The 25,529-nt window shown below is 44.3% G+C and overlaps 1 protein-coding gene across 2 annotated transcripts in view; it reads right to left on the reverse strand.

The window, feature by feature from the left end:
* DOCK1 (dedicator of cytokinesis 1) overlaps positions 1–25,529 on the reverse strand; it is a 570,673-nt gene that overhangs the window by 130,636 nt on the left and 414,508 nt on the right. For both annotated transcript variants that reach the window (XM_032801591.2, XM_032801590.2), the window contains exon 30: positions 12,692–12,770. In XM_032801591.2, coding sequence (XP_032657482.1) covers positions 12,692–12,770 — 79 coding nt within the window. The remainder of the gene's footprint in view (positions 1–12,691; positions 12,771–25,529) is intronic.

A 25,529-nucleotide genomic window follows, 5' to 3' on the forward strand; every position in this document is an offset into this window, starting at 1 on the left:
TAAACTTATTCATGATCAGTTTATACCCACTTGTTCTTCTGCCAACATTTTCCTTTATTTTAAATAATTCTTTTCTCTCTCCGGTGTCCTCCTCGCTGCTCCGATGAACTTATGAAGAGCAATCATATCCTCTCTCAGCGTTCATTTTGCTAGGCTAAACAAGTCAAGCTCTTTTAGCTCCTGTCCTAAGACAGATCCTCCATTCACCTGTTCATCCTAATAGCTCTTCTACCCCACTGTTCCAGTTTGAAGTAATCTTTCTTGAACTTGGGTGACCAGAACAGTACACAGTATTCCAAATCAGGCCTTATCAATGCCTTGTAAAATGGCATTAACACTTTCCTATCTCTACTGGAAATACCCTGCCTCATTTGTCCTACGATCACATTTGCCTTTTTCATGGCTACATCACATTGATGGCTCATAGTTACCTGATGATCGACTAATACATACAGGTTCTTCTCCTCCTCTGGTGTTTCTAACTGATGAGCCTCCAGCTTATAGCAGAATTTCTTGTTAACAGTCCCTAAATGCACAAACTTGCACTTTGTACTATTGAATTTCATCCCATTTCTATTACTCCAATCCTCTAAGTCAGGCAGTTCTTCCTGTATAATATTCCCATCCTTCCTTGCATTGATTATACCTCCCCACTTCATGTGATCAGCAAGTTTCATTAGCACACTCCTCCTTTTTGTGACAAGGTCATTAATGAAAATGTTAAATATAATCAGTCCCAAGACTGACCCTTGAGGTACTCCATTAGTAACTATCAAAAGAAGTTTCCTATAATGAATCTCAACAAATCACAACACTTTAATAATGTTAATAGTCTCCAGCCCGCATTCCATTGTGTGCGGCTACCTCAGAACTTGGTTTCAGAGAACCATTGCCAGTATTCGCTCCTATTGATATACTATCCACTGCAGACCTCAAAGCATTTTCCTATGTATAAATAATTAAAAAATTAAATACTAAATAAATAAATAAAGTTCATGCATTTATCTGATTAAAAACTAAATTTATATGCAAATAAGGTACGGCCCTCATGCTCTTGGGAAGTTGCCAACAAGTCTCCCAGCGCTGCAAAGGTTGTGCAAGATCACTGTTTTTATTTTTTCTGGTGGCAGACATAATGTAAGGTGTACTTATTGGAAATATTTTCAATACTCTCTAAAAATATTTAATTGATTTTTAAAAGTCTACTGCCATAAAGAAATCTCTAGGTGACATAAACAAAATAAATTAGTTTAGTCTGGTATCTCTTATAGTATCTCCTAAACTAGAGCAAGAGAGAGAGGGAAGGAGTCCGGCTATGGCTCACCAGTTCTCTGGGCTAGCTCCAGATTCAACATGACATTCAGCAACCCCCAGGGTGCTCTAAGTGATGCCACTGGCGCAAGGTTTTTAATGGGTCCTATGCTAGTAGAGGATCAGGGCCACCCAGAGGTTTCAGGGGGCCTGGGGCAAAGCAAGGGAGCTGCGGCACTTGTACTCACCCAGCAGTGGTCCGGATCTTCGGCGGCATTTCAGCAGCAGGGGAACCCTTCAGTTGCTCCGCGTCTTCGGCAGCACTGAAGGGCCCTCCGCCACCGAAATGCCGCTGAAGACCCGGACCGCTGCCGGGCCAGGGCTCGCAAGACCCGGGGCAAATTGCCCCTCTCTCTCCCCCTCCCCCCGGGGCGGCCCTATAGAGGATAGGCATAGATGAACTCTGCTCTGTCACACCCTCTACTTGCCTTCCCTATATCAGGAAGGGTGGAGTGCTACGGGTGGAGGACCCAGCTGTGGCATGTCTGTGCCAGCAGCAAGTTCTCTAGCAGCAGAGAGCTGCACATTGGTGACCAGATTATGGCCCTTTTGCACTGTTGCTGTAAAGAGAATCTGGCCCACCATGTTATTCAGGCTTTGTTGACTGAACAGTGGAAATGATGGTTCCACACTGAGAAACCCTGCAACGGATCCTCAAATGTTTAAATCTTGAAGTGTTAGCTGATCTCAATTGTGAAGACAGAACAAAAGCAGAGAAGCAGTCTTTAAGATAGCCAGGCCCCAAATCAGTGCAGAGCTCTACAGATCAATAGTTACAATACTGAATTAAGTTAAAAGAGTGGACTTGTTACTCCACACTAACTCCCTGCATGGACAATTTTACTGTGCACTAAAAGTTCCTTTGTGTGCATTAGCTTAATAAACTCTGGAAATATACAAAGCTAAACCATCTCAGCACACCCTTTGTGCACAGTAAGAGTGTCCACATAGGGAGTTACTGTTGACTAGCTAGTGCACTCTAAATTCACACCCTAGCTTACTGAGCACTAACTTCCCCGTGTGTCTTCATCCAAACCTCAAACTCAGGCAGACACTAGTAAACTTGAGAGACTGCACTGTCCGAGTCTGATGAAAAGGTAACTTAGGGTTGAGTATCTTCAGCATATTGATGGAAGAGCAAACCAAACTACCTCACCATATCTCTTAGTAATTTCACAGTAGCAGCAGGATGAATGCACAGAATCCTGCAGTATTCCTCATAGGAGAATTCTTGGAGAAGAGCTGGATCATCTCAGAGAAACTAACAGAGACACCCAATGTGCCACTGCCATCTATATCTACACGGGGTCACAACCAAAACAATTCCTTGTGGTGAACAGTCATAGGCAGATGAGAGATTTAAAATAATCAGCAAGGACTTTTTTTTATTGTTCTTTACCCAGAGATCATTTACCAACCAGACCACGACTGTCTAGGACAGTCATGTCATAAATTAAATTGAAATAGGCCCAGGAAATCTGAGATCACTAGATAATACCAGAGCTACCGCACCACAACATCTTGAATAACAGCTTGTTTACACGAGAAAGTTGCACTGATTTTAACCTCAAGTGTAATTTTATATTAATTTAATGAAACTGGGACAAAACAGTGCGTGGACACGCTTATTGTGTTATGAACGGTTTATCTTAAAAAGATTCCTAAACAATTTAAAAAGAACTGAAATAAGGGTTGTTTAAACCAAAATAGGGGCATTCACACAGCCTTTTACATGACTTTAACTAAATTGGTTTAAAAAGTATACCGTAAGTTAAATAGTGCAATTTCTCATCTAGGCAAGGCCCAACTTTCCATTAAAATGGAACATGACAGCAGGGCTGTAATGAGGATGATTATCAGTGTTAAGACATGGCTTGATGGCCCCAATAATCACTTCTTTGAGATACACTGGAATCTTGCCCTCAAAATTTGTTGATCTTCTTTTTCTAATAACAGATCTGCTGTTTTTAGTACCTGAAAGGTGCATGGCTCCAATGAGTAGATTTCACTTGAAGTTCTTTAAATAGCTCTGGAAATTCAGTAGGTCAGGTTGACTGAAACTCCATGTTGTAGTTGTGCCTTCTCTCACACCTCACACATGCAAAACTGCCAACTGCAGAAGCAGCGAATATGGCCCATATATGAGATTTGCCACAAATTAGGTAGAAAACTGCTCAGAGCAAGAAACACTTCACTCTGATTTCAAGTGCAGACAACCTAGATTCACCCTGCTGTTTACCACCCAGAAGTGTTCTACTGACTGACACTTCGTAGATGCTAGGGTGGAGAACAGGGAATTTTTCTTTGCCTACATTATGACAATGGCATAAGATTATAATGTGATAAGTCAGAACAAAAGTATGATTTCCACTACGGACATGTTAGTCCCCTTCTTTCACCTTTCATCTGCTGCAATGTCATTTGTGACTTATCTCCTTGCAACTAAACCTGCCAAAATTAACTAAATGAAAATGAATGTTACACATGGCAGGCCACGGCATTTCCAACACTGAACAGGATTTTTCCTGTAGAAGCAGTCTTTCAGTCACACTGCTTCATGTGCTCACACAGCAGTTTTCCAGGCAAGGAGAAAGGCAGTGGAGTGAAACTGACTAAGACCACCTGGAAGAAATGATGTGTGAGTTCAACACAATTAGTGCTAATAAGAAAGGGACTGGGAAATACTCAGACCTTTAAGGCTTTGTGATGATTTTGAGGAATAAGATATGGGGAAGCATTCTGGGGTCCTTCACTTTCGAAAGAAAAAAGACAATTTTAGCATTTGAGCCATTTCTTGTTGTGGGGAAGACCAGACCATTGAGAAGGGAATTGGCAGAACAGATTTAACAAGCCAAGAAAAAAATTTACCATTCAAAAATAGAAGAAAACTAATGAATTAATAAAAAGGATTATAAAGGTGAGCATGTGTGTTTGTATGTGTGCATGTATTGTATGTATATGAGAAAGAGATAGGCAGACAACCTTAGGGAAGAACAAGATAGACTACAGAGTCGAAAATAAGCTGGGGGCAAAACAGAAAGAATCAGAAATTAAAACATCTTGGAAAAGAAAAGATGAAAAATACAGAAACTGAATATTACCACATGACTTCTTGATTAATAAAATAAAATGATACAAAAATCAATGCAGCACGTATTACATGGATTCAAAACTGATGAAATTATATTTCTCAAAATGTAATTATAAATGGAGAGTCATCCTCAAGCGGCTGTATTTCTAGTGAGGTCCAACAGGGATCAGTTCTTCGCCCTACGCTATTTCACGTTTTTATTCATGGCCTGAAAGAAACCACATAATCATTGACAAAGTCTCTAGAGGAGACAAAGATTCAGGGGAGTACTAAACAATGAAGAGGACAGGTCACGGACAAAGAGTGATCTGGATCACTAACTAAGCTGAGCTCAAGCAAACAAAGTGTGTTTTAATATGATGAAATGTAAAGTCATAAATCTAGGATCAAGAAGGTAGGCTATCCTTACAGTCTGGGGGACTGTATCCTGGGAAGCAGTGACTCAAACAGATTTGGGGGTCATGGTAGATAATCAGTTGAACATGAGCTCACAAGGCAACACTGTCCAAAAAGGGCTAATGCAATCCTTGGATACATAAATGGGTAATATTAAGAAGGAGTTGAAAGGTTATATATTATCTATGTATTTGGCACTGGGGCAGCCACTAATGGAATACTGTGTCCCATTTCTGGTGTCCACGATTCAAGAAGGATGTTGATAAATTGGAAATGGTTCAAAGAAGAACCATGAGAACAATTAAAGGATTGGAAATCATGTATTTTAATGATTGAGGTATTTTGGATCTGTTTATTTTAACAAACAGAAGGTTAAGTGGTGACACAGCTTATAAGTACTCTACCTTCATGGGGAACAACAATTTGATAATGGACTCTTCAGTCTAGCAGACAAAAGTACAACAAGATCTACTTGAAAGAAGTTGAAACTAGACAAATCCAGATTGGAAATAAACAGCAAATTTTTAAGTGAGGGTAATTAACCATTGGAACAACTTACCAAGAACTGTGGTGGATTTTCCATCACTTGCAATTTTTAAATCAAGATGGGCTGTTTTTCTAAACAGATATGTTCCAGTTCAAACATAAAGTAATTCAATTAAGTCATATGGCATGTGTTATACAGGAGGTCAGATTAGATGATCACAATCCCTTCTGGACTTAGTCAATGAATCTGTGAATGATGTCTGATGCCATTTATAAATAAGTCATTGTTTCCACAAATACGCACCTAAATGGAAAGGAAGATGCAGCCTTGTGCCAAAGTCAGAGGGCCAAATAAATCTGAAAGTTTGCAGCCCTCAGATGACATTTTGGAGACCCAATAGGATACCTCTAAATCAGAATATAGCTTATAGTGCTTCCATCCTTAACTGAGGAATGCAACTACATCCCCAGTTTTTGAGACCCTGGCCCGTGCTTCTCATACTCACCTGACAGTTTGACTCATTAAAATTGTTTATAATCTTCTCAAAAACTGAATTATTTTTAAATTTAATGGGATCCTGTTGTAATTAAGTTTCAGTTGGACCTGAGTTGTAAAGTTTGCATCTGGATATTTAAACATTCTCAAACAGGACTGGTAGTTATGGTATAGCCACTAAAGACTTGTGCCTAATTCCCCAGCTCCTGGAATCATGCGATTAGATCAAAATAGCATTTTTTATTTTTGCAAGTAAGTTTCTTGCCCTCATGATTGGGAAGAAAAGCTTGAAATTTGTGTGACTGATGCAGACATGTCTTTCTGAGTCTGGAGACAGCCTGAAACAATGGCTCTAAAATGATGACCTACTCCATGCACTTCAATGGAGTGTTAACTCCAAGAAAGACGGTTACTCACCTTTGTAACTGTTGTTCTTCGAGATGTGTTGCTCATATCCATTCCAGTTAGGTGTGCGCACCGCGTGTGCATGTTCGTCGGAAGATTTTTACCCTAGCAACTCCGGCGGGCCGGCAGGTCGCCCCCTAGAGTGGCGCTGCCATGGCGCCTGATATATACCCCTGACCGGTCCGTCCGCTCCTCAGTTCCTTCTTGCCAGTACTACGACAGTGGGAAGGGTGGGTGTGGATGGATATGAGGCACACATCTCGAAGAACCAACGTTATAAAGGTGAGTCAACTGTCTTTTCTTCTTCGAGTGATTGCTCATTCCATTCCAGTTAGGTTGATTCCCAAGCCTACCCTAGGCTGGTGGTCGGTGGAACATCAGCATGTAGCATAGGCTGGAGCGAAGGCCGTGTTCGAACTCTGGCGCTGGACGAGGGTAATGGCGAACGCGAGGTATGGACGAGGACCGGTTGCCCGTACAGGATTCCATGAGATGGGACGTGGGCAAGAAAGCCGCCGATGAGCTTGCGCCCTGGTAGAGTCTCAGTCATGTGGCCCGGGTGGGGCAGAGCCAGTCATATCCAGCCGGATACAGGACGTCCACTGAGGGCTTTCTCTGAGAGGAGACGGGGCAGCCCTTGCCGTTCAGTACCGCAACGAAGGTGAGGTGGTTTATTTGCGGTAACCGGGTTGGTTCAGCTTTCTATATACAAAGGAGAGCGCCCTACGACATCCAGTGAGGTGAAGCCTGTTGCTTCCCTGAGGACGAAGGGCGTTTCGAGGAAAAGACAGGGAGAAGACTCCTGTGTTGACGTGAAGCCGAGACTTTGGGGAGAGGCTGAAGAGTGTGGTTAGCTGCACCTTGTCCTGTGGACACGTATACGGGGGATCTACCTGAGGGCCGGAGCTCTACCTCTCCTGGGAGCGGGCTTCAGCGGGTAGAGAAGGGAGCAAGTTGCCAATGGCTCAAATGGGGGGACATGAGCCGGGCCAGAACCAGGTTCAGGTCCCAGGTGGGGGTGGGGCAGCGAATCTGAGGGTAAAGATGCTCCAGACCCTTAAGGAACCTAGTCACCATTGGGTGAGAAAACATTGAGCGGCCATCCCCTCCTGGGTGGAAGGTGGAAATGGCCGCCAAGTGAACTCTTAGAGATGACACCCCTGTTGTTTGAGGAACCAGAGGTAGTCAAGGATATTCGGGATGGAGACTTCGGTGGGAAGGAAGTTCCGATCCGCACACCAGCACGTGAAACGCTCTAGTGGAAGGCTTCCCAGGAGCACCTGTCGCACTGGGGTAGAGCAACGCGTTTCAGACTGGGTCAGCCACTCAGGAGCCACGCCGTGAGGTGCAGCGACTGAAGGTCTGGGTGACGGAGCCTGCCGTGGTCCTGAGTGATCAGGTCCAAGTGAAGAGGCAGGGGGACAGGGTCGGCCACGAACAGGTCCAGCAACATGGAGAACCAACGTTGCTGGGGCCACGCTGGAGCTATCATGATCAAGCGGGCCCTGTCCCTGTGCACCTTCACAAGGACCTTGTGGACGAGCGGAAATGGTGGGAATGTGTAGAACAGGTGCGTCATCCACGGAATAAGGAAGGCGTCCGCTACCGAACCCGGTTCGAGACCTTGAAAGGAGCAGAACATCTGGCATTTCCTGTTCTCGCGGGATGCGAAGAGGTCCATCCGGGGACATCTCCACCTCCGGAAGAGCGAAAGAGCGACGTCCGGGAGAAGGGACCACTTGTGGGAAAGGAAGGATCTGCTCAGATGATCCGCCAGCATGTTCCGAACCCTGGGAGAAAGGACGCAATGAGATGAATGGAGTGGGCTAGGCAGAAGTCCTAGAGCCTCAAGGTCTCCTGACACAGGGGAGAAGACCTCGTGCCGCCCTGCTTGTTTATATAACTCATGGTCATTGTGTTGTCGGTGAATACCGAAACACAGCGACCTTGATGTTGTTGACGGAATGTTTGACAAGCAAGGCGGACAGTCCTCAACTCCCAGACGCTGATGTGGAGGGCTAGCTCACGAGGTGACCACCGGCCTTGGGTCTGCAGGGTACCGAGATGGGCCCCCCATCCCAGGTCTGAGGCATCCGTTGTCAGAGACACCGGGGGCTGGGGCGGATGGAACGGGAGCCCCACGCACACCACGGACTGATCCAGCCACCACTGCAGGGAGCCTAAGATGTCCTGGGGAACGGTGACAATCGTGTCCAAAGAACGCCCGGTCGGACGGTACTGAGCAATGAGCCAGGACTGGAGGGGCCTCATGCGGAGCCGTGCATATCCCGTGACAAATGTGCAGGCAGCCATGTGGCCCAGAGAGTCAGGCAAGTGCATATTGAGGTCAAGGGCGCTGCCTGCAGCCGTCGTATGATGGCCGTCAAGGTTTGGAACCTCGATAGAGGAAGAACGGCTCTGGCCAGTGTGGAGTCCAGAATGGCGCCGATAAACTCTATCCTCTGAGTGGGGATTAGTGTTGACTTTTCGACATTGAGCATTAGGCCTAGGCTCACTAAAAGTCTCTTGACCATGCGGACGTGGCTGAGGACTTGTTTCTCTGAGGATCCCCGGATCAGCCAGTCGTCGAGGTATGGAAATACATGTATGCGACTGCGGCGAAGGTGGGCGACGACTACAGCCATACACTTGGTGAACACCCTCGGGGCCGTAGAGAGGCCGAACGGGAGGACCGCGAACTGACAGTGACGGCTGTTGACCACAAACCAAAGGAACCTCCTGGGGGGTGGGAAGATGGCTATATGGAAGTAGACGTCTTGCATGTCGAGGGCGGCGTACCCGTCTCCAGGATCCAGGGATGGGATAATGGTCCCCAAGGATACCATCCGGAACTTCAACTTTACCAGGTATCTGTTGAGTTCCCGCAGGTCGAGGATAGGCCTGAGGCCTCCCTTGGCTTTGGGGATCAGAAAATACTGGGAATAAAATCCCGTGCCCTGCTCGTTCTTCGAACCTCCTCTATGGCTCCTTTGACGAGGAGTTTTTGCACCTCCTGGAGGAGGAGTTGCTTGTGAGAGGGGTCCCTGAAGAGGGACGACGGAGGGGGGCGGGAGGGCGGGTATGAAACAAATTGCAGATGGTATCCAAGTTCCAACGTGCATAAGACTCAGCGGTCCGATGTTAGCCGGGACCACGCAGGGAGGAAAAACGAAAGATGGTTGGAAAAGGGAGGGGACGGATCCGTGAGAGAAACTGGTACAGCGCCCTCGGGCGCACCTTTAAAATGAAGGTTTCGGGCCGGAGGAGGGCTTGGAGGAGCTCTGGTTTTGTCCTCCTTGGTTGCCCGATTGTCTACGTTGGCCATTTCTACTTCACCGTCTGGCGAAGTCTTGCCTCTGCCTGGGTTGGGGGTAGGGCCGGTATTGTTGCTGAGGCCGGAAGGGTTTGCGCTGGGTGACGGGCGTATGCATCCCCAGTGAACGCATAATGACCCTATTGTCTTTTAGGCTTTGCAGCCTAGGGTCAGTTTTGTCCGAGAACAGGCCCTGGCCCTCAAACGGGAGATCCTGGATGGTATACTGGAGCTCCGGAGGAAGGCCAGAGACCTGTAGTCAGGAAATGCGGTGCATGGTAACCCCAGAAGCTAGAGTCCTGGCAGCCGAATCTGCAGCGTCCAAAGATGCCTGCAGGGAAGTTCTCGTGACCTTCTTGCCCTCATCAAGGATCGCAGAGAATTCCTGACGCGCATCTTGCGGAAGCAGCTCCTTAAATCTGTCTGCCGCCGCCCAGGTGTTGTACGTGTAGTGGCTAAGGACAGCCTACTGATTGGACACCCGAAGCTGGAGGGCGCCCGCAGAATAGACCTTTCGGCCGACCAGGTCCATGTGTAGAACTGATAAATGAAATTGTTTTTAATTGTTCACTTTATTAATGTAACTTCTGTTCACCATTCACTACACTTGCCTACATTGTAACTTCTGTTCACTGTTTGCCATATTGTAATTCAAACCCCATTTTAGAACACTCCACTTTGTAAAAGCTTCCTCCAACCTTCATTTCTGCAAACCCTGCTGTAATCTTATTAGTTAGTTTAGATGTGTGAATGAGGCATGTATGGATGATAAAATCAACCTCCAGCCCCAGCCTGTCTCACTACCGGATCCTCAATTTCTGAGACCTCCCTCAGCCTGTAAGTTCTATGTTTCAGCGCCACGTGGCGCCTGAGGAGGTCCTGATGTGCCCTGAGGTCAAGCGGAGGGGGGCTGGTGGATGTTTTCCAGCCACTGCTTCATCCGGGGAGGATGAGGAGAAGAGACCCGGCAGGAGTGGATCTGCGAGGAGCTCTGCCTGGAGCACTGCGGTCCGACTCTGGAGGGAGTTCAGGGTCCTGAGGCTGAGACAACCTCTCCTCTGTAGGGGAAGGGGGAGGACAGGAAGATGTGGCCTCCAGAGGGGGAATCTGCTGAAGGCCTTGGGCTTGGTGGTACGCCCAGGGAGTCCAGAATCCCCACTGCTGCGGTCCATGTTCCTGAGGTTGGGGTTCATGGAAGAGAGCAGCAGGCCTGTCGGTGTCCAGGGCGTATGCGCTGTCTGCTTGCGAGGAGACCAACGACTGGCGGGACGGCCAGGGATGAGCCGAACGGGACTGATATGGGTCCCTTGCTCCTGACGGAGGAGACGTCCTCGGTGCCGGAGATCGGTGCCGGGAGTCATAACAGCGCCGCGATCGAGACTGGGACCTGCCACCAGCTCGGTGCCAGGAGGTCGACCTGGGAATGGCTTCTTGAATATCGGTGCCGGTAGCGATGGCTCGAGCCGGAGCAGTGCCGGGAGTATCGGGACCGGCGTGAGGAGGACCTGTGCCGCGAGTATGACCGGTACCGCCGCGGTGAGCGGTGCCGGGACTGCGAGCAGCGCCTTGATCGAGACCTCCCACGGGACTGGGAACGGTGACGGGACCGCGAAGGGGATCGGTGCCAGCTCGGCGAATCCAGAGATGGCACTCGCATGGCCACTGGCTTGCCCTTAGATTGTAGAATCCTCACCTGAGGCACGGGGGGTTGAGGCAGCGCAGACTTGGTTAGTGCTATGAGGTCCCTAGCCGAGGAGAATGTCTCAGGCGTTGATGGGACCATTAGCTCGACCCTGGATCTTATTGGGGAGCTGTGAGGGACCGGATTCGACGGACCTCCCAGGCCCGGAGTCGACGGAATCCCTGGTATCGGTGCCGCGGCAGGAGTTGGTGCCAGGCGCTCCGTTCAAGTCTGCTTGGCCGGAGTGGAGGACGCCGAAGGTCTTTTGTCGGGGCCCGGTGCCGGGGAAGGTCGGTGCCGAGGCGTTTTCACGGGCCCGGCGCAGTCCGGTGCCGGAGCGGAGTCGGCACTCGGTGCCGAGGACGGAGGGTTAAGCGCCGCTTCCATGAGGAGAGTCTTTAAGCGCTGGTCTCTCTCCTTCTTGGTCCTTGGCTTAAAGGCCTTGCAAATGCGGCACTTCTCGGAAATATGTGATTCCCCGAGGCACTTTAGGCAGGAGTCGTGGGGATCGCTCGTGGGCATCGGCTTTCTGCAGGCCGAGCACGGTTTGAACCCCAGCGAACCAGGCATGAGCCCGGCGCCGGGTGCGGGGGAGGGCTAGAGCCCAAGCCCGCTAACTATATACAACAAGTAAATAACAACTAGAAAACTAATATTCTGTACTCTAACTATAACTAAATATAACTAGTAGAACAACGAACAAGGAGAAGCTAGGGACGTGGAGGACAGCTATGCCGCGCTCCACAATTCCAACGACCGACACGGAGGTAAGAAGGAACTGAGGAGCGGACGGGCCGGCAGGGGTATATATCAGGCGCCATGGCGGCGCCACTCTAGGGGGCAACCTGCCGGCCCACCGGAGTTGCTAGGGTAAAAATCTTCCGACGAACGTGCATGCACGGCGCGCACACTTAACTGGAATGGATATGAGCAATCACTCGAAGAAGAACTGACTGTTCTGGGCTACCCCCACCAACACAACACCAGCAGAGAATGCTGTTCACGGCAGGAGGAAAGGGAGTGCTATGGCTTGGCCCAGCTGCCCAAACAGATACACCTCATCTGCTGGGGTAAGTAGCAAGAAGCCCTATGTGCTGCCACCCCTCCTTCTTCAGGGATGAAAGGAATCTGCTGCCACCCCTGCTTCTTCTGAGGGGGTGGAGAACCTACCTCCCTTGTTCTGCTGCTAAAACCCTGGAATGTCTTAATCTGGCTCTTAATCTCAGAAATCATTGCTATTCAAATCCAGGCTTTTGGCTCAACTTGGCTCGAGAGAGAGGGGAGACAGGCCATGACGTTTGCATCTCGATGCCAGTTTCCTCAAAGTACAGAGGTGTTTGGGTTATTTATTTAATTCAGCATGTCACAGAAGACATTGTATAAATTCAGCGTTCATGCTCCAAGAAAGAGATGCATAACAACAAATAGAGAAATCAAAACTATTGGTTTGTACCTGAAATTTATTAAAACATTAACATTAGTACCAAATATACTGTTTATATTTTCTCTTACCTGTAACTCAAAGTTGGCTTGGTCAAGAAATTTTTTGTTTAGCATATCTGCATACTGATTAATTGCTCGCAGGAAGACTCTGAAAGATCAAGAGAAAATTACATAATTACACACTTATACTTTGGCACCTTTGTAAGTCTGGCATCACAGTTAGATACAAATCTGAGACTATCCGGAAAGTGAAAGCTGTAGCAGTTATTTGAAAAGCAGTGTGATCTCACCACTGTTAAGCATACAGAATTATATGCAGATGTTCTCAAAATTAAATCATGTAATTTAGCATACGCAGAATAAAAGAAATAGAAGCAATGTTTTGGATAAAATCACTTCTCTTTAAAATACCACAAGATAATCAAGTGAACATTAAAAATTCATTTCATTAACAAAAAGTGCAAATTAATTACTTTTTAAAGTCCAAGTGTCTTAATGTTATATATTTAGCATTAAACTGTATCTTAACTATTAGTTCAGGCAAGACACATTTTAAACTAATTATCAGTCATTCACCATCTTACTTATCGGCCAGTGGCCCAAAGTACATACGTTGTGCTTAAGAAAAATGTTTTGAAGTTGTCTAGTCCTATGCTCTGGTTTAAAATGAAAAATTAGGACCTGTATCAATTTACTACTTTTCTAAAACAAGAAATGTCTCAAATAGTAGTAGGTGTTGTTGAGAAGCTTTAAAAATAAAAAGCATTTAAGTAGAATAAGTAGGTCTCTACATAATCTTGGTGTCAAAGAATAAAACATATTATTCTTTAGCCTCCTGGTCTCCACTTTTGAGACAGGCATTATCTTCCATCTGTAAATTGCTTAATTGATACTATTAGACTGTCAAGCTAAACCCTGGGTAAAGGAACATGTCCTTTGAGCAGACTGTACATACTGTAGATTTTATTACTTTTCAAGGCACGTGCAATAATCAAGACCAGTCACAATGCCTTTTTCTAATGGCCTCTCTCTTTTGCACAATAGCAATCTGTCAAGTAAAATCCACATTAGGATACAGATAATAAACTTAATTACCTTTTCTATATTTCAACAGCAAGCAACAGAAAATTTAAGACACTAAAGTTAGGGACACATGATGCACTGGCAGCTGGAAATATCTTTCACGGGAATTAAGAGTCTTACCTACATTTGAACAAAATGAAAGATCCTTTGTCTTTGCCACATCTCTCTCACAATTAAGGGAAACAATCCCCCAGTTGCACGTACACAGCAAGATAGGAAAGGGGTTTCTATGTAGAGACTACCTGCTTGCATTTACTTAATTTCTTAAGACATTCGGATACCATTGTGATGAGCATGGTACAAATACCTTTTAAATTGCCCCCTGGGGAAGCTGGGCCACCCCCGTACAGCGCACTGGCTTTTGCCGGTACACGATTGTCATAGTATTCTTTCCCAAATCTGAACTTTAGCGTCCAGAAAATGAGATACTAGCATGAATCCTCTAAGCTTAATTACCAGCTTAGATCCTGTAGTGCTGCCACCAACCAGAAATTCCAGTGTCTGGTACATTCTGTCCTTTAAAAACCTTCCTTGGGGACCCCAAGACTCAGATTCCTTGAGTCTCACAACAAAGGGGAATAAACCATTTCCCTCCCTAGGTTACCCTGGAAGACCCTTCTCCCCCACCAATTCCCTGGTGAGTACAGACTCAATCCCCTTGAGCCTTAACTAGGAAAAAAATCAAACAGGTCTTAAAAAGCAAACTTTTAAAAAAAAGAAAGAAAAAACATAAAAATTGTCTCTGTAATCAAGATGAAATATTACAGGGTCATTTAGCTTATAAAAAATGGATAAACAGCCTTATTCAGAAAAAAAACAATTTAAAATATTTCCAGCAAACTACACATTTGCACATAAAGAAAACCAAATAAAAAAGACTATAACCGCCTTTTTACTTACTCACTATTCTGAATAGATAAGAGATTGTAGCAGGGAGATTGCAGACACCTGGTTGCACCTCTAGTCCTGTCCCGGACCCAGAGAGAACAAAGCCAAACCCAAAACCCACAAACAAAGGCTTCCCTCCCTTGAGATTTGAAGTATCTTGTTTCCTGATTGGTTCTCTGGTCAGGTGTTGTTTGTTAACCCTTTCCAGGTGAAAGAGACATTAACCCTTAGCTATCTGTTTATGACAACCATACTGGGGCTTGGGCGTGCGGCCCTCTTAGGGGCGGGGCCCGATTCAGGGGAATTGGTTGAATTGGCCTAAAGCCGGCTCTGGCGGCTGGGATTTAAATGGCTCTGGGCTCCCTGCTGCTGCGGACAGCCCAGAGCCTTTTTAATCCCGGCCGCAGCTGAGATTTAAAGGGCTCAGGGCTCCTCGCCGCTGCTGGCAGCGCAGAGCCTTTTGAATCCTGGCAGCCGCTGAGATTTAAAGGGCTCTGGACTTCCCTAAGCAGATGGGCTGGGGCTGGAATTTAAAGGACTCGAGCTCCCCTCAGCAGCAGGCATTCTGGCCCTTTAAATCCCTTCCCCAGCCCCGCAAAGCTCTGGGTTCCCCCAGCCACCGGAGGCTCGGGCACTTTAATTTGACCCTGAGGGCTCCCAGCCACCTCTTCAGCTGGGAGTCCCTGGTTGATTTAAAATCAGGTATCACCTCCCGACCCGCAACCTTCCTTTTTGTCCCACAGCTGTTTTGGTGGGGCGGCGCTGGGGAAGGAGTGTTTGTTTCTGCAGAGCTGGGCGGTGCTGGGGTGGGGTGTTTTTGCTGGGCCGGGAGGTCCTGGGGGTGGGGGGCGTGTTTCCGCGGGGCCGGGGGGTTTCGGCCCTCAGCTGTTTTCTTTGGAGTAATGTGGCCCTTGCCGCTTTAAGAGTTGTGCAGGCCTGCACTAAACTTTTCTTCTCCCCTTTTTATATGTACGCATTTTGCAGTATGACCCTAGCATTTCTCAAAAAACAAACAAATATATGTATGTGCATCCCTAGCATGCACAAATGCACTGGAGGGTTTGCACAAACATGTATCTCTGCATTAGCTATCTTTGTCAGCATATACATTTTGGGATCAATTTATTTAATGGATTTTACAAGTGGGATGAATTTAGTGTACATTGAAAAGAAAACTGGACATACACATAATATGTATTTAGATCTTACAGTGATTCAATTATTCTGCTGTGATATATGCAAAGACTGATTACCTTTCCAAATAATTTAATTATGTTGCCTCAAGATATCGCCATAATGGATTCAATGTGATCCATCTAATTAAGCTTTGGAAGAATTTCAGGACTTTACAGACAAATTTTTTTTTAAAAATTTAAGGTTCATATTTTACTGTATGCTGATTCCAGTACATAACAATAATAAATAATGAACAAATTAACTACTGAAAAGCAACAAATTATTTTATATATATATATGTACATACACACACACCACACACTTGACTGTATATAAACTTTCTAATTTAAAATTGTGATTTTGTATTATTGTTTGTGTATTGAAGCTGTAAGGATAACAAATATTGTCTATATATGTATTTATGAGTAAACTACCAAATGAATTAGGTGATGGGAAAGATCAAGGCCCCAATCCTACAAGTAACAATGTGCAAATGAACCCATATGAAGAGCCTCACTGAATTCAATATAACTTGCAGGATCAGGGCTCACAAGAACAGCATAATCTATGTAGCAAACAGGTCTGTTTGCAAAGCACAATAATACACATAAATTACTTCCTATAGTTCATTCATACCAGAGTAAACATTCACTTATGGTGTCAGAACTATTTAACTTTAATCAGTAATCCTACTAGAAAAAAAGGGGTTTTCTGTTTGAAGGTGCAACTTGTGCAGACACAGCCTTTTTGGTAAAACTATTTTATTATAAGTTATAATTCACCCTTTAGTTCCCAATAGACGTCAAACCTGATAAAAATTGAAAGGAAAACACTTTAGAGGAAAAGCTTTTGTAGAGCTGTGTATGAGGTTGCAAAGAAATGTTAAAGCACCTTTGCTACATAAATCAATGGTCTGGACATTATCAGAGTGAGTTATGTTACGTGAGTCCAAGCTCCACAATTCAAAACTGGATTGTGATTAATACTGTGTTGAGTGGAAGGGTGCAGTGGGGTTGAGTTCGGATCCTGGAATTTAATTCACTCCATTATAGAAGCAAGATCACTTGCATGAACTAAATATGGAGTATTTGGATCTGGATTCTTATTCAGGCTGGTCTCTAACGATAATGTTACAAAAACAACAAAGGCCTGAAATTCTGCTCTCTAATGTCAAAGGGAATGGGTACACTTGCAATTTCAAAGCGCTGCCGCGATAGCGCTGCCGTGGCAGCGCTTTGAAGTACGAGCGTGGTCGCAGCGCCAGTGCTGGGAGAGAGCTCTCCCAGCGCTGCACGTACTCCACATCCTCTACGGGTGTAGCTTGCAGTGCTGGGAGCCGCACTCCCAGCGCTGCGGCACTGTTTACACTGAGGCTTTACAGCGCTGTATCTTGCAGTGCTCAGGGAGGTGTTTTTTTCACATCCCTGAGTGGGAAACTTGCAGTGCTGTAAAGTGCCAGTGTAGCCATGGCCAAAGACATCCTTGTGATCTCCAGGAGTTCAAGCTTTGCTCTTAACTCTGAACTAATTATTATTTCTAATTTGTATAGAGCTCAAAATGCATTAGGCATTTTAGACAGAAAAATAAGGCTAGGTCCTTCCTGGGCACATTACAATGTGCAGGCAAAGAGGGGAACAATACAAGGCAGTGTGACTCATCAGTGGAACGGGGCACACTCCATGTAATTTCATCACATAGGATAAAGCTATCCTGGAAGAAGTGTGTTTCAAGAGGGACAAGAAGAAGAGGATGGAGCCACAGCAGAGAGGATCAGGGAGGAGCATCATAGAAGCAGGCCAGAGGAAGTGAGTGCACAGAGGACACAAAGGGGGAGTTCATCAGGTGGCCTGGTCAGAGGGAATGGTCATGGATGGAAACAGGTATATGTGTGTGTGGGGTGAAGTGGCAAGGTAGTATAGCAGTGTAAACTTGTCCTGGTACGTGATCAGAAGCTAATGAAGGGACCAAAGGAGGACAAGGCAAAGATTTGAATATTTCCTTGCTTTTGTGGCTTTGACTATTACCTTCAGAATGTGAAAGGATTTTTTTTTTTGGTGTGACTTTAAAAAAAAAGAAACAACAAAACTATTAACCCTGCCTCTCCCTCATCACTATGGACAAAGCTCTGGTAATCTGTAATTGAGATTAATGCAAACCACTCCCCTCTGTCTTTCCTCATTCCCATTCCTTTCCCATTTCAGCTGATCCAAAACACGTACAAAAGACCTTTTTTTATGACCCTGACTGACTTTCTGGCCTCTCTGAAATCAACTGGAGTTTTTCCATTAGCGTTAATGGACCAGGGCTGCATCCCATGTCTTCCAATTACTGATTCTCTTCACTGGCTCCAACTTTTCTTCTGCAGGACATTCAAGCGTGTCCTGTTCACAAATAATAGAATGAATTTATTTCAAACTTTTCAAAAATAAATCAGCCTTTGGACTGAGGAAAAAAAAAAAGGAAACTTTTTTAAAAAAACTTAGAAGCAAATGAAAATAGTGGCTATAATGAAATCAAGTTGCAACCTTAACCATACTGCTTGCTCCAGCCTGTCTCTTAGATACCACTCTTTGCTTTTTTGTAAAATTGTAAATGAGTTTGCTTTTGTTTGCTGACAAACGTTTTTGTACACAAACACAAAAATGGCTGGCAGTAAACAAAAATGTTAAGTTTTAAGCTAAAATAGGAAATTTAAGGTTACTTTTTCCATTAAGGTAGCAAATTTAAAATAAGAGACAAAATGTGAAAGTTAAGCTTCACACTATATGTATCTGTGTATCTTTATCAAATGTGGGTATACACAGACTTTATACATATATAAAATCATCTTGGCCAAAATACCAGCCAACTGAGAGAGAAGGAGGGAGGGAGAGAGAGAAGTAAATTTAGACCTGGTTTACCCACAGAGTTACACCAGTGTTATTTCTAATCAAGTTAGTTAAATTGGTACAACTTTGTGTTTAGACACACTTAAGTCTATTTAAACTTGGTTTATATTGGTCTAGCTTGCCCTAAGGGCAGGCAGTTGTAAAACAGTAACTGTGTCCACACAGAGGTCCCCTGTAATTAAACTGGAATAAGCTGCATGTAAGCAAGTACTGTACATAACTGAGGCCTACTACCCTTGTATCTGGCATTTTGTTTTGTGTCCCATCCCCTGACGCCAAGTATTGACCGGTTCAAAATTGACTAATCTTCTTGCTGTCGTGTCTCAATTGGATTGTTTTACCCTTTGATCCTGTTACCATCTTAACTTTCTCCTCAGCCACCTCCTTATTTATTTATTAAAGTGTTGCCATTTTCTGCTATGCCAACACCCTTTTTGGAAGTAGGATTTCTTCGGCTGATGTCAGACAAAGCCCAGAGATCTTAGGATGCCTGCCATGGAGCTGCAAAAGAGAGCTGCTGATGCAACTATTAAAGGACTAGAGCTGTCTGGAAAATGACAATTCCATTTCAAGGCAACTTACAAGATTTCAAAATTTGTTTTTGTTCCGCATTGGAACAAAACCAAAACTTCTAGAGCATTCATTCATTAAATAGAATTGTGTCAAAATGTCTGTTTTTGGATCAAAACTGGAGCTCTTCGATTCAAGACGGAAATACTGACTGAACCTTTACTGTGGTATAGTTGAAGGATGATGATGGCAGATATTTAGCATAAAGCTATTCCAGAATACAGTACTGCATAATGAAAAGCAATATCTGCATTGCAATAAAAGTCACATCCACCCTGAATAATTACAAGTTAATTGAGCAAAGGGGAAGTTAGAAAGGGAAATAATCAGAAACCAATTTAACTGCTATAGCCTCCTGGCACAATTAAAGTTACTAAAATGACATTTGTTACAATCAAGCCCACAGCACTTTCCAGCATGTCTGTTACTCACTGGTGCCGGTAAAACACAAAATTTTTGATGATACATTATCTTATAAAGGGAGGAAAAGATCTGACTTTGAGAAGAAATATGAAACCAAAGGTAAATTTTGTTTCTTATTAAACTTGGTATGGGTTAGAGGATAGTCAAATTCTGCCAGATATTTCCAGGTGTATTTTGGCTGACCAAAAATGAATTTGCTTCAGTCATACTCACATATGTGTTTGTTTTTCACAGTGCATTCATCAATGCATGTGATACTTGCATGAATGCTCAAGAAAGTGAAAGTGTTCAAAACAGAAGTGATCTATTGCATAGGGTGGAATGCTATTTGGTACAGCAGGGTCACTGGGGGCCTTATTCACTATTGCATTACTTCTGTTTTACCTAGGTGTAAATCAATTTTGCAATGGACTTACATAAATATAGGTCATAGAACTGCAATGGTATATTAGAACTGCATTCTCCAAAACCCCTGAAGACAGCCTTAGTAGAAAGGCAATTAAATAAGCCAGGCAAGGATCTGACCACAGATGTCACAGTTAGGACTATGAATACGCATGCAATTACTTTGTGTGAATGTGATGTGAAAAATTAACTTGCAATTCTGCACCAAGACAGTGCTTTTTTACAGTGGTCTAATTCTTCTAGTACTGATGTCTCAGGTAGAGTCTGTGTGAGCTAGAAAGGAAAAAATTAATAATTTTCTTAAAAAAAGTCCCTAATTCTGCTTGTCTGTTCTCTTCTCCATGGACTGCTACAGCTCCCTGAGAGCTTTAAAACTTCACTGCCTTCTTCAAGTCCTTCTCCTGATATTATTAGTTACACTTATTCAATCAGGAATCAGAACCAATACAAATAATTACGTGATTTGTGTGTCCCATTTCAGCTAACCAACAACTTGAATTTCGAATACTGAGCTCTGAATACATACAAACTGTTTGCAATCAATCTGTTATTAAAAAGAAAAAGATCACGCAGTCACCATGAACAGTTTTGGAAAACTTCTGCTCTCAAAGAGGTTAACCATATGTTAGGAACAATTAGGAAAGGGATACAAAATAAGACAGAAAATATCACGATATCACTATACGAACCCATGGTGTGTCCATACCTTGGATACTGTGTTAAGTTGGGGTCATCCCATCTCAGAAAGGATATAGTGGAAGTGGAAAAAGTTTGAAGAAGGGCAATAAAGTTGATTAATGGTAGGGAACGGCTTCCATATGAGGACAGACTAAAAAGATAGGTCTCTTCAGCTTAAAAAGAGATAATTAAATGGGGGATCTGATAGAGGTCTATAAAATCATGAATTGTGTGAATCAAGTGAAAAATGTTCTCCATAGAGAAACAAAATGGGATGATTTAGTTGGTGTTGTTCCTGCTTTGAGCAGGGGGTTGGACTAGATGACTTCTTGAGGTCTCTTCCAACCATAATCTTCTATGATTCTATGATTCATCGGGTCACCCAATGAAATGAATAGGCAGCAGGTTTAATACAAACAAGAGGAAGCACTTTTTCACTCAAAGCTAACCTGTGGAATTCATTGCCATGGAATGTTGTGATGGACAAAAGTATAATTGAGCTCAAAAAAGAACTGAATACGTTCATGGCAGATAAATCCCATCAATGGCTGGTAGCCAAGGCGGCCAGGGATGCAAGCCTAAATCTTTGGCTACCAGAAGCCAGGAATGGAAGACAGGGTAGATCACTCCATAATTGCCCTGTTCTGTATATTCTCCTTAAAGCTCTGATATGGGCCACTGTCAGAGACAGGATACTGGGAAAGATGGACCACGCTCAGAACCAGTACAGCAGCTCTTATGTTTTTATGTAGTTATTCATCATTTATTGTGTCCAAAGTGTGTTAGGTGGTTTACGGATATAAACTAAGAGAGGTCCCAGCTCCAAAGAACTTTAAAATGAATTTACCGCTTGATGCATGTGGAAAGACACTTGCACCCGTATATAGTTCCATGGATCCCAGGGAGATGCCTACGTGTATCAGAATGCAAAATCTGCTTAAAAGACAAAAATATAGATGAAGGATAGGTAAAAAGATGCAGCTTCCAAGCAAAGTGATTGGAGTTTTGGCGCACAATTCATCTCTGTGTGGGTTTTTTTCGTTATTGAGTAATGTCATCCTTCTCTTCTTCATTCTCTTTTACATTCATTCAGGGTGCCCTGACTTGCTTAATCACCAAGGTTTTAAAAAGTCCTTATGCTCTGCCTTCTCTTCACTCAGTCCCTTTTATCCCATGGGGATTTGCACGAGTGTAGGGGGAAAGAGTGTAAGTCACATAATGCCGTAGGAGTGTAAAACATCTAATTCACTCTCTGAGCAACACTCTCTCACACACGTCAAATCCACCAAAAATCCAACAAGTAATTGTGAAGAAAGGATGTATGTGAGCAAATCACAATCCTCATACAGACATTTCATAAAAAGAACAAAGCTAATTCGTAGAGGACATTAGTCACTGCAGATTATTTAGTTAGATATAGTTTGGGATTCACAATTAAATTGGAAAGCCCAACATATTGCAGTATTTCTGATATTAAATCAATTCAAGCTGCAAATACTTCTCTCTCAATAAATGCGTTACCCAAAATGACACCACCTCTTCTAGATAGTGAAAAAAAGAGTGACAGATTCAATCACCAGAGCACAATTATCCAAATAACCATACATGGACTCAGTCTTTTTACTATTTGGCTCTACTTGAGAATTCTGTGAATGAGAGGGAGTTTAAAGTCAGGTTACAAAAGGCACTGTTATGAGGTCACCAATTAAGTCAGATGGAAGAATAATGAATGCTTTATTTCAGCTGACCAACCTTCCAGTTCATCATCAACCTTTGCCTTTTGAGCTTTGGCATCTTTGGAAGTCAGATAATCCAATAGATAAGGCCTGGTCTACACAGGGGGAGGAAAAGGGACTGACATGACTAACGTAGCTGAAGTTGACATACTTAGATCTACCTACCGCAGTCTCTTCAGTGCGGTAAGTCGATGGGCTGACGCTCTCCTGTCGACTCTGCCTGTGCCTCTTGCCCTGGTGGAGTACTGGAGTCGACGGGAGAGTGCTCAGTGGTCTATTTATCGCGTCTAGACTAGATGCAATAAATTTACCCCTGCTGGATCGATCGCTGCCCGTCGATCCAGCAGATAATGTAGACAAGTCCTAAGAGTCAGATACCTCCTTTCTTGGTACATTTGAGATGAAGCTAGAGCAAAATAAATAAGAGTGACCAGAACCTCACTAAAGCATAGCATTCTCTTTTCCTTTAAAGGCTACAATCACATATAAATATAAGTAAAAACTATTGTTTTTAATCAGGGCTGCTGGGGGGGGGAGGAGGTGGCAAGTGGTGCAATTTGCCCCAGGCCCCGCAGGGGCCCCATGAGCCCTGGCCTGGTGGCGGTTCGGGTCTTTGGCGGCTTTTTGGTGGCGGGGGGCCCTTCAGTGCTGCCGAAGACGTGGAGCAACTGAAGGGCCCCCCCGCCACTGAAATGCTGCCGAAGACCCAGACCACCACTGGGTGAGTACAAGCGCTGCAGCTCCCCCGCTTTGCCCCAGGCCCCCTGAATCCTCTGGGCGGCCCTGTTTTTAATTTCACTAATTTTTTTCTTTTCAGTAAGCTTAGAAATTCTAAAAATCAATGAAGTGTGAATAATTTAATCACTTTATGAAGCACACAACTTTGAGCAACTTTTAACTTCACATATAAAAAGCTCTATTAAAACCCATATTTTAATATACTACTGCATAATGGTTTTATTCATGGCAATGTACACAGTACATTGATTCTCTGTTTACTCTGCCATCAACGTGGACAAAAGATGTAGTGAACTGATGCGGTATTAAATATTTGCATGTATTAGCAGTATCCAAGTTTTATGATAAAAAGTTGCTCACTGATACCTTTATTGTCATAGGTTGGAGAATGGGAAACCATGGAAAGTGGGACACCACATGGAGGAATCTCTGCTGTTGTGGAAGCAATCACATGAGGGTTGTGTCAGTCCCCAACACTCCCCAGAGCCAGAGGGACCATCATACTTATCACTTTGCTCTATCCCCCACCACATGAATAACAGCAGCAGAGGAGATAGGAATTTCCAATTCCTCCAACTTTCCCCCCACCAACCCAGAAGGATCCAGCCTAGGCACCAAGCTAAGGGTTTGTCTAAATGTTTTCTGTCCAGTTGTCTTTGTGTAAAAATTGTAAGAGTTTACATTTTTAATAAGCATCCATTTGTATATGTTACAACTGGCATATCTGCAAATTGTTGAAGATGGTTTTCTGCTGATAAATGCATGGGAATAAGTTATACCATTACAAACACCCGTACACTGGTATAACAGCATCAACAGTATGGGGTTGTACTGCTTTTTAATCGGTTTCTAAACTGATACAGTTAAAGTGGTGCAAAAACTGTATGTAGACAAACCCTTAGCTTGGTGCCTAGGCTGGGTCCTTCTGGGTTGGTTGGGGGAAAGTTGGAGGAATTGGAAATTCCTATCTCCTCTGCTGCTGTTATTCAGGTGGTGGGGGATAGAGCAGAGTGATAGATATGATGGTCCCTCTGGCTCTGGGGAGTGCTGGGGACTGACACAACCCACATGTGATTGGACCACTTTAACTGTACCAGTTTAGAAACCAATTAAAAAGCAGTACAACCCCATAGTGCGGATACTGTTATACCAGTATTCGAGTGTTTATAATGGTATAGCTTATTCCCATGCATATATCAGCAGAAAACCACCTTCAACAATTTGCAAATATGCCAGTTATAACATATACAAATGGATGCCTATTAAAAATGTAAACTCTTATAATTTTTACACAAAGACAACTGGACAAGGGACATCAAGTCAAAGGCAGGATTTACTTGCTTAAAACCTAAAACAGGTTTCAGAACCTGGCTGTGGGTCTGTGAATCTGAGCTAGGGAAAATATGAAAAATCATACATATCTCTTCTGTTTAAAACTACACTCCAGGAAGAGAATGCTATAACTGACTCACGCTTTCCCTACGTAAGTCTAACCCAAAGCCTAATGAAGTCAATGGAAATGAGCTTCAATAAGGCCTTCGGTATTCGAAGATTAGCATAGGGAATAGCATAGCTGAAGTCGACATATCTTATTTCGACTTACCTCCCACCCTCATGGCGCAGACTGTGACCTGACATGCTAAATTTCACTCCAGAGAGAATTTTTCTGACTGAGTCATAAAAGCTTGGAAATAGGGTTTTATAATGGAAATGCGACTTTTAAAGAATTGTAAGCCAAGGTCATGATATTAGGAAACTGGGATCACTTTCAGGTGATACTGTAAGTTTGTCTTTCCAACATTTTTTCAACAAATTCATATTCTACAAAACAAAGCTAAGCTTGTAGGCACAGGGCTCAAAGATGGCCCCATCCAGCTGTCAGGTGGGTGCCAGCTCAGACCTGCCCCCCCCCACAACCTGACAGCCCAACTGTCAGCGAAGTGGTGGAGCTCAATTTCACAGCAGGGAACCTACCAGCAGTGAAACTGACATTCTTGTCAGTTTCATGGCTACTGTTATTTCACTTTTCAGATCAGGTTCTGGCTGTCAGTCCATGGGGGGCTCACAGTTGGAACCCTCTGACCCCTGTGGGACTCACAGTTGGGAGCCCTGCACTGGGATTACAGTTTTAAGCTGTCATTCCTGAGTGAAAGGAGCACTCCCACTGTGAGTCCTGCTGCCAGAGCTGACAGCCAGGAGCTCCACTGTCACCACTTGGTGACAGATGAACGGTGGGGAGGAAGAACAAATATTTAGCTGATTTAGTTGGGAATTGGTCCTGCTTTGAGCAGGGGGTTGGACTAGATGACCTCCTGAAGTCCC

Source organism: Chelonoidis abingdonii, chromosome 15 (assembly GCF_003597395.2).
Source record: "Chelonoidis abingdonii isolate Lonesome George chromosome 15, CheloAbing_2.0, whole genome shotgun sequence".
In the NCBI taxonomy this organism is placed as follows: domain Eukaryota; kingdom Metazoa; phylum Chordata; order Testudines; family Testudinidae; genus Chelonoidis; species Chelonoidis abingdonii.